The sequence below is a fragment of the Dendropsophus ebraccatus genome, chromosome 1, assembly GCF_027789765.1.
Source record: "Dendropsophus ebraccatus isolate aDenEbr1 chromosome 1, aDenEbr1.pat, whole genome shotgun sequence".
In the NCBI taxonomy this organism is placed as follows: domain Eukaryota; kingdom Metazoa; phylum Chordata; class Amphibia; order Anura; family Hylidae; genus Dendropsophus; species Dendropsophus ebraccatus.
This window is the reverse complement of record NC_091454.1, coordinates 227,318,790-227,328,763: the sequence shown is the minus strand read 5'-3', so window position 1 is coordinate 227,328,763 and position 9,974 is coordinate 227,318,790. Positions and strand designations below refer to the sequence as shown.

The 9,974-nt window shown below is 43.3% G+C and overlaps 1 protein-coding gene across 1 annotated transcript; it reads left to right on the top strand.

The window, feature by feature from the left end:
• The first annotated feature begins 765 nt into the window (after positions 1-765).
• On the top strand, positions 766-1,695 carry LOC138785937 (olfactory receptor 11L1-like). Its single transcript, XM_069962432.1, has one exon. It carries the CDS (start codon positions 766-768, stop codon positions 1,693-1,695), a length of 930 nt encoding a protein of 309 aa, XP_069818533.1.
• Positions 1,696-9,974: the final 8,279 nt, after the last annotated feature.

Sequence of the window (9,974 nt, the reverse complement as noted above, 5' to 3'; positions counted from 1 at the left end):
CATCATCCTGGTGTCCACCAGCAAGATCCTCCACACCCCAATGTACTTCTTCATCTCACAGCTCTCCATCAGTGACATTATCTATAGATATTGTTCCCAACCTGCTCCACATCCTACTGACTAATAGGGTGACCATTACTTTTATTGGCTGTATGTTTTGTTTTTTTACTTCTGTGTCTCAGAAGCATCTGAGTGTCTTCTCCTGGCTGTGATGTCTTACGACAGATATGTGGCCATCTGTAATCCCCTTCGGTACTCTTCCATCATGACACGTGGATGTTGTGTGATATTTGCCGCCATCTGTGTGTTCTTTGGATTTCCATTACTTTTATCTATGTTATAATAGCAGCAAAGCTTGACTCTTGCGGCCCAAATAGCATTGACCATTTGTTCTGTGATCTTGTCTCAATACTAGAACCTTTCTGTTCTGACGCCTTTATTATGCACTTGAAGCTTTATTTCCTGGGGGTCCAACTCTCCTCATCCCAATTATTGTGTCCTACATTTATATTTTTTTCAACAGTTTTAAGGATCCCATCCAGTACTGGTAGACAGAAAGCCTTCTCCACCTGTAGCTCCCACCTCATTGTGGTCTCCATATTCTACTGGGCTATGTTCAGTGTTTATATTGTCCCAACAAATGGCCTTACCCTCTCCATGAGTAAAATCCTCTCCCTGCTATATACTGTGCTTACTTCTTTGGTTAACCCCATTAGTAGTTGTAAAAGTAGTTTTCTAGCTGTAATGACTGTTTTAATGTTTTTTATGCAGCAGAACAATGTGACTGTGGCCCCAACGTTTTTCCTCTTAGGATTTCAAAGCAGCAGCAGAATGTTTCTCTTCTGTCTTCTCCTGGTGGCTTACTTTGGGACAATATGTGGGAACCTCCTGATCATCACCCTGGTGTCCACCAGCAAGATCCTCCACACCCCAATGTACTTCTTTATCTCCCATCTCTCTGTCAGTGATATTTTGTTGATCACAGATATTGTCCCCAACCTGCTCCATATTCTGCTGAGTAAGGGGGGAGCCATCACCTTTATTGGCTGCTTCACTCAGTTTTGGTTTTTTGGTGTTGTAGAAACCTTTGAGTGTCTCCTCCTGGCTGTGATGTCCTATGACAGATATGTGGCCATCTGTAATCCCCTCCGTTACCCCTCCATCATGACCAATGGACAGTGTGTGAAGTTGGTCATCACTTCTTGGTTAGTCAGCTTTTCTTTTACATTAATTGATGCCCTAACAATATCAGTGATGACGTATTGTGGACCAAATGTTATTGATCACATTTTCTGTGATCTTCTTCCTTTAATAGAAATTGCCTGTTCTGATACAAACATTGTTAGGTTAGAGGTCTATATACTGAGCTTCCCTGTGTTGTTCATCCCTATTACAATTATAATAATATCCTATATTAATATTATTGCCACCATCTTCCGGCTTCAGTCTCGTGTCAGTAGACAGAAAGCCTTCTCCACCTGTAGCTCCCACCTCACCGTGGTCTCCATATTCTACTTTACTATATTTGGTGTTTATGTTTTCCCGACAGAAGGACAAATTTTGAATATGAAGAAAATCCTCTCCCTGCTATACACTGTGCTCACCCCATTGATCAACCCCATTATATACAGTCTGAGGAATAAGGACATAAAAACATCTCTACAAGAAAGAATAAAATTTTTTTGTCATTTGTAGAAATTAAGTGAATAAAATCTACGTACAAATGATTGACCTTAAAAAAAAGACACATAAGGGAACAGAAACTCCGGCGACAGGCTGGGGTAATTCGTTGTATTTAGTCAGTATTTGGTCCTTATTTTGTAGCCTATTTCAGACAGTAGTCTAAACCAGAGCCTCAAGACACGGACCATGACAAAAACTATTGAAAGATTTTCACCTATTTTTCTGTATTTTGGACCCACTCATATTGGCGAACAATAAAGAATAGTGCTGAGCGGAGTTGCTGAACTGTTTGGATCCAGCAGCGTTCTCTGACTCTTGACTCTCAGCATCTGGAGAACTTGAGTAGTGTACAACATGGATACAGCCAAAGGCTGTTGAGCAGAGGTGCCTGAGTGCCATGCTGCGGGGGTCCCGATCACTTGTAATAATGGGCAGGGGTAAGTCTCTCAGACAGGCTCTATACATAGATCGCCAATAACACTGATCTGTGCTATGCTATGGTGTAGCATAGATCAGTACATGCAATCTAATGATTGCATGTTTTAAAGTAAAAAAAAAAAGTGTTAATTTTTTTAAAGTATTTTAAAAAAAACTTTATAAACACCCCTCCCAATAAAAGTTTAAAATACCCCCTTGCCCATTATAAAAATAAAAATATTAAAACATAAATAAATAAGCATGTTATATATTGTAGCGTTCAGAAAAGTCTGATCTATTAAAATATAACATTATTGTTCCCTCATTATTGTTCCCTCATATGTTACACCAATATGACAGTAATAAAAACTAGAGATCATGGCGCAAAAAAATGACGCCAATCTGTAGGTGGCAAAATAAAAGCGCTATGGCTCTTAGAAGGCGGGGAGGAAAATTGCACTAATTTGACATCCAGGCTCATTAAGCTGCCGACCTTTCAGCGCTGCTCCCTGCCGCTCTACCCTGGGTGCTGGGAAGAGCTGCATCCAATCCTGGGAAATTTAGATGAATTATTCACTAATTTCTAAAAAAAAAAACACAACATACTTTCTTTTCACACTGCAATGATGTGCATTGAAGTCAATAGAACAATGGCCATTGTTTTGTTCAATACATTGTGTGAAAACAATGCATATTGTTCCATGGACTTCAATGCATATCATTCCAGTATGAAAAGAACGGCTGTTCTTTTAAACAATAGTATGTTGTGTAAACATAGCCTAAAAGTTTTAAGTTAGTTTTAAATTATGCGCCCAACTCCAGAAGCTGAAATTATTAAAGTATATTGTTTTCCCTGAGACAAAATATGGAGTATTATCGGCCCTGCAAGCCTCTGGGACGAAGGAATATTTTAATGAAAACAATAGTAAACTTTTTAATCAACTCCTTCTGGAAGTATAAATAAGCCCCACCTCCCAACAACATCAGTTAACTTAATAATTTCAGCTTCCCTTACGTCCCATTGGCATCACAACATATAGTAAACTAGCAAGAAATATTCCCAGAGGAAGGGTTATCCGAAAAACTAGCATCCATTCTATATGTTTAACAAAGGTAGACAATGACGGCCAAGAAGCAGCTGACAAATATTCTCCAAAAGGCACAGAACATCGTTCGGCCCAGCTAGAGGCAACCGCTCTAAAAGAATGTGCCCTAGTAAATTCAGGAGGAGATTTTCCTGCAGAAGAGTAGCACAATCCAATAGTATCACATATCCATCTTGAAATGGATGGCTTGGAGGTTTTCTTTCCTTTTTTCCTCCCGGAAAAAAAGGATAAACAGATTTTCATCCTTCCTTAACCCCTTAAGGACCGGAGTAAATTTTATGAATATGACCAGTGTCACTTTATTCATTAATAACTTCGGGATGCTTTTACCTATCCGGCTGATTCTGAGATTGTTTTCTCGTGACATATTGTACTTTTCTAGTAAATTGGAGTCGATACTTATAACAAATCTTAATGAAAAAAAAAACAAAATAGCGTGAAAAATTGTGAAAAAATGCATTTTTCCAACTTTAAAACTTTTTTGCGTATACAGAAAGTGAAAAATTAATAGAGCAAATAAGTGGTGGACTAGACACTTGATTATGCAGTGTGATGCAGAAGTTTATTCATATAAGAGCTAGTGTTTCATATGTACAGTGAGAAAATTGTGCTCAGAAAGCACCCACATATATGATATACATTCAGTATACAGAAAGTGGTTATATCACATAAATTATATATTAAATAGCATTAGCAACATGTCTACTTTATGTTGGCGGCATTTATTAAACTATCTTTCATTTTTTTTAAACAATAGAAAGCGTAAAACATTAGCAGCAAATTTCCAAATTTTCGGTAAAATTTCAAAATCAGATATTTTTAGGGACCTGTTCAGGTTTAAAGTGTATTTGAGGGGACTGTGTGTTACAAAGCCCCACAAAGCACCCCATTTCAGAAACTGCACCCCCCAAACTCTGCAAAAGCATATCCAGAAAGTGTTTTAACCCTTTAGGGGAGTCACAGAAATAAAAGCTAAGTGTGTAAGAAATTTGAAAATTTTAATTTTCTGTGCAGAGATTTTATTGTAATCCAATATTTTTCATAGTTATGAACCTATTGCCAGAGAAGTGCACCCCAATAATTATTGCCCCGTTTCTGCAGTTTACAGAAATACCCCATATGTGTCCCTATTGCGCTATTTGACACAACCACAAGCCTCAGATACAAAGGAGCGCCTAGTGCATTTCAATGGCTCCGTTATATTTGTTCATTTCTGACTGTACCACTTCAGGTTGGCAGAGGCTCTGGGGTGCCAAAACCTAAAAAACACCCCTAAAGGGACACCATTTAGAAAACTACACCCCTCAAGGAATGTAACAAGGGGTGCGGTGAGCATCTGGACCCCACAGGTGCTTCACAGATTTTCTGAACAATGTGGCGTGAAAAAAGACAAAAGTATTTTTTACACTAAAACGTTGTTCTAGCCTTCAATTTTTCATTTTCACAAAGGGATAAAAGGAAAAAAAAGACACAAAATGTGTAGCGCAGTTTCTCCCGAGTACGGAAATACCCCACATGTGGCGATAAAGTGCCAAGGGGGCGCAGGACGAGCCTCCAAAGGGAAGGAGCGTTTGGAAGCTGGATTTCACTGGAATGGATTTCAAGGGCCACGTCGCATTTACAGAGCCCTCGTGCTGCCAAAACACTGAAAACCCCCCACAAGTGACCCCATTCTGGAAACTACACCCCTCAGGGAATCTAACAAGGGGTGCAGTGAGCATATGGACCCCACTGGTGACGGGCACAAATGTGGAACAATGTGACGTGAAAGTGAAAAATTTCATTTTTTCACTTTCACGGCACAAATGTGCCCGTCATCAAGGGGTCCATTTGCTCACTACACCCCTTGGGGTCACTTGTGTGGGGTTTCCACTGTCTTGGCAGCACGAGGGCTCTGTAAATGCGACATGGCGTTCATAACCCATTCTAGCCAAATCCAACCTCCAAAATTCAAATGGCGCTCCTTCCCTTCGGAGGCTTGCCCTGCGCCCACATGGCGCTTTATGTCCACATGTGGGGTATTTACGGACTCGGGGGAAATTGCTCTACACATTTTGTGTTTGTTTTCTCTTTTAACCCCTTGTGAAAATGATAAATTCAAGGCTAGACCAACATTATAGTGTAAAAAATGTAATATTTCATTTTCACGCCACATTGTTCCACATTTGTGCCCGTCACCAGTGGGGTCCATATGCTCACTACAACCCTTGTTACATTCCTTGTGGGGTGTAGTTTCCATAATGGGGTCACTTGTGGGGAGTTTCAACTGTCTTGGCAACACAGGGGCCTTTTAAATGCAACATGGCCCCTCGAAATCCAATCCAGCCAAATCCAGCCTCAAAAAACCAAATGGCGCTCCTTCCCTTTGGAGGCTTACCCTGCGCGCGCATGGCGCTTTATGTCCACATGTGGGGTATTTCCGTACTCAGGAGAAATTGCGCTACACATTTAGTGTTTTTTTTACCTTTTATCCCCTTGTGAAAATGAAAAAATCATGACAAGATTAATGATTTAAAGTAAAAATTTTAAAAAATTACACTAAATGTTGGTCTAGCCTTGATTTTTTTCCATTTCCACAAGGGGTTAAAAAAGAAAATAAACGCAAAACATGTAGGGTAATTTCCCCTGAGTACGAAAATACCCCACATGTGGACATAATGTGCCATATGGGCACAGGGCAAGCCACCAAAGGGACAGAGCGCCATTTAGAGGCTGGAATGGAGGATGGAGGCCATGTCGCAATTACAAAGCTCCTGTGCTGCCAGGACAGTAGAAACCCCTGACAAGTGACCCCATTCTGGAAATTACACCCCATAAGGAATCTAACGAGGGGTGCAGTGAGCATATGGACCCCACTGGTGACGGGCACATGTGTAGAACATGTGCCGTGAAAATAAAAAATACAATTTTTTTCATTTTCACGTCCCAAATGTGACCGTCACCAGGGGGCCATATACCCGCTGCCCCCCTTGTTAGATTCCTTATGGGGTGTAATTTCCAGAATGGGGTCACTTGTGGGGGGTTTCTACTGCCCTGGCAGCACAGAGGCTTTGTAATTGCATCATGGCATCCTCTAATGGGAATGGTGGCCATATCTATTTAGCTGGTGAAAAGGGACAATTCTAATTTATTTGGGGGTATTAGGCCAATTATTAGTTTATAAGGTTGAAAATGACAGGTGTCCATCAAATTCAACCTGTGTTGATCCAGAGGAAGGCAAAAACCCCTCGTGAGGCAGACGACAGTAGCCTCATCACAGGGGAAAATTCCTTCCCGACTCCATAATGGCGATCAGAATAATCCCTGGATCAACGTGACCCCTAAAATAGGAATAAGAGGAAGAATTTAGATAATGTAGAACCCCAATGACGTGTGGTACGCCTTGGAGCGATCCAGTATGCAGAGGCCGGGGTCATCAGGACAGGTGTCACACTGGAAAATGGCGTCCTTCCTGATCCCCCTGTTACACCACACTCTGCACTTCTTCTGGGGTCTCCCGTTCTCCAGTGTGGGGGACGTCACCTGGAAAATGTTGTCCTGGTGCGATACGGGGTCCCACATATCCAGAAGCGCTGGGTCCGCTCCATGGCTGCTAAATATTAGGGCTTTATTACTACTTCTGATATTTTCGTATCGTGCCGCAAGCTACAGTAGCTCAGGCAGCGAGGGACCAGAAGAGGGGGCGCTGGTATAAATGTTATCCCCATACAGGTGGTGACCTTTATCCAGCAGAGGGAAGATCAGTTCCCGGACAATCTTCCCACTAACTCCGAGGATGGGGGGAGGGGGGGGGGGGCATCTGGGGGCTGGATTCGGGTGTCCCTTCCTACATACACTCTAAGGGCACACTGCGGAATGGCGAAGGATAACCCTTTGTGCATTCCGTAGTTGGCACCCGCCGGCTGACTGATGCAGACGCGCGTTTTCCGTCCGTGTCATAGACTCCATTCTATGCACGGGCGGATTCCGCTCTCTGTCCAACTTATTCATTTTTTGGACGGACGATGGAATCCACCCATGCATAACATGGAGTCTATGACACGGGCGGAGACACGCGCCCACATCAGTCCGCCGGTGGGTGCCGGCTGCGGAATGCACAAAGAGTTATCCTTCGCCATTCCGCAGTGTGCACGTACCCTAAATCTGTAAGTGTACCCTGAGGTACGCTCACAGAGTTAGTAGAATTTTACGCCATACCGTCATCACTTATTGGGACGGTACTGGCGGAAAAGACGTGTCCGGGAGGCAGCGTATGCTACGCTACCCCCAGATACGTCATTGGAGGATGAGGATGAATGGAGGAACGAAGGATTCCCCCATTTATCCTCACTGGCTGTTTCGGTGTCGGAGGCAATAATAACGTATCCCTCTGACGCCGAAAACACGCCGGGGGCCACTTTTATATGGAGATTGGTATATGGGGTATGTAGTGGTGTAGTGTCAAACTTTATTCAATGTAGTGTAGTGTGGTGTAATGTAGTGTTTTTTACGTGTTTTTTTACAGTAAGCATAAAAAAAAAAAAACGAAGCCAAAAATGGTGTTGCTAATAAATGCCGCACTTATGTGCGGCACTTATCAGCAGACCGTGGCAGTAGGATATAGAAAAAAAACACCCTACGCCAAAAAGGAGGAGTTGCTGATTAGCAGCGCACTTTCGTGCGATGCTGATCAACACTCAGCGGCGATAGGGTGCGGAAAATAGAAAAAAAAAATTGAAAAAAAAAAAAAAAAAAAAAACTTTCTTACATACTGAACATCCCTGTAGCTGCTGATAAGTGTATTACACATATCAGCCGCTAGAGGGCAGCAGAGCGGAAAATCCCAAAAACCCGACGCTGGAGCCGAAAATAGCCGAACGTGACGTCACAGAAGAAGCCGAAGACCCGAACGAGAACACGAGGACGCCGCGAACCCGGAAGACGCCGATCAGGACCCCGGGACAGGTGAGTAATGTACGAATACCTGCTCTGGACCCCTCAGCTACCTAGCTGTGGGGTCCAGAGCAGGTATTTATAACTTTTGGGGACTTTGATCGCCGTGAACGGCCGGCCGATAGCGGCCGGCCGTTCACGGCAATCGGGCCGGTGGCACCTGGCCACCATTACTTTTTACAGTAATGGCGGTCGGTGCCGTCCTCGAACAGCACCGACCGCCATTTTTTCCAGGTCATCGGGTCACAGATGACCCGGAAATGTTCCGATCGCCGCTATTGGCTGATCTGAACTGATAAGCCAATAGCGGCGATCGTCGGCATGGGGGGGGTTAACAACCCCCTGTGCCGACAGGGAGAGATGGCCTGCAGTGTATTTCTGCAGGCCATCTCTCCCGATCGCATGCGGCCGGTCTGCGGCGCCCTCTTAAAGGACCCGCGTACCGGTACGTCATGGGTCCTTAAGTGACAGTGATCCATGACGTACCGGTATGACATGGGTCCTTAAGAGGTTAAGTGGACTTACTCCAGACAAGTAGATTCTGATTGTCCTAGAAACATCTAGAAGAGAAAGGTCAATTTCTTCTTGGGACTGCAGAAGGAGAAAAAACAGGAAGAACTATAGGTTCATTAATGTTAACAAATCATGGCACTTTATAAAGAAACCCGGGTAAAAATCTGAGGGTCACCTTATCTTCTGCAAAGATGATATAGGGAGGAGCAGATCCAAGACCCTGGAGCTCCCTCACAAGTTTAGCTGATGTAAAAGCAGAACAGTAAAACAGAAGAGCACACTTAAATGTAAGAAACTTTAAGTCAACTTCTTCCAAGGGTTCAAAAGGAGGAAGGCAAAGGAGTCTTAGAACAAATGGCAGGTCCCAAGAGTCCACATGTCTGGTTACTCTAGGTCTTAATCTTAATATGACCTTGACAAAGTTCTTCACCTACAAAATCTGAAATAGTCTATGGTTCAGATGAGCCAAAAGAGACGCTAAAGAGCCCGGCGTCAAACCTTTATCAAAACCTTATTGAAAAAATTCTAAAAGTTGAGGAGTAGAAGGCATTGATGCATTAAACTGTCTTGACAGAAACCAGGACTGGATGAATTTCCATATACGTGCTTAAGGTTTTATTGTAGAAATGCTACGTGCATGTGAGAGGGTACAAAGCACATTTTCGGAAAAACGTTCAGAACCTAATACGGTCCTTTAAGTCTCCAAGCTGTGAGACTGGCTAGGTTCTGGCATAAGTGAGATCCCTGTGATATTAGGCCCGGCTCTAACAGAAGTTTCCAGAATTCCCCCTTGCTCATATTCATGAGAAGGGTGAACCAAGACCACTTCGGCCAGAAGGGTGTGATGATGCTAATGCTTGATCCACTCTGATCTTCACGAGAACCCTCAGGATCATGTAGGCTAACTGGAGCGTCCAATGGATTGACATTGCATTCCCCACAGACGGGTTGTCTGTCAAATACAGAGAACAGAAATTCTTCAGTTTGGCATTGTTTGCTGATGCCATGAGGTCTCTCTGAGGATGTCTCCATCTTTGGGTTAACTGAATAAACACTTTCCTTGAAAGAGACCATTCCCCCGAAACCGGTAGTCCTCGACTCAGACGATCTGCAAGCGTATTGTGGATGCCTCTGATATGTAGAGCAATCAGCCTGGCTAATCTGGGTTCCCCCCATTTGAAGATACATTCCACTTCTCTGAGAAGTAGAGATGATCTGGTACCTCCCTGCTTGTGGATGTATGCTACACAAGCAGTGTTGTCTGTCCTGATTTTCACGGCCCTCTGCAATAAAGTTGGAGCAAAGTGTAGAAGAGCTAGATAT

Excerpts from the sequence above, each read along its gene's own strand:
- LOC138785937 (XM_069962432.1), top strand. The coding sequence starts at position 766 with ATGCAGCAGAACAATGTGACTGTGGCCCCAACGTTTTTCCTCTTAGGA.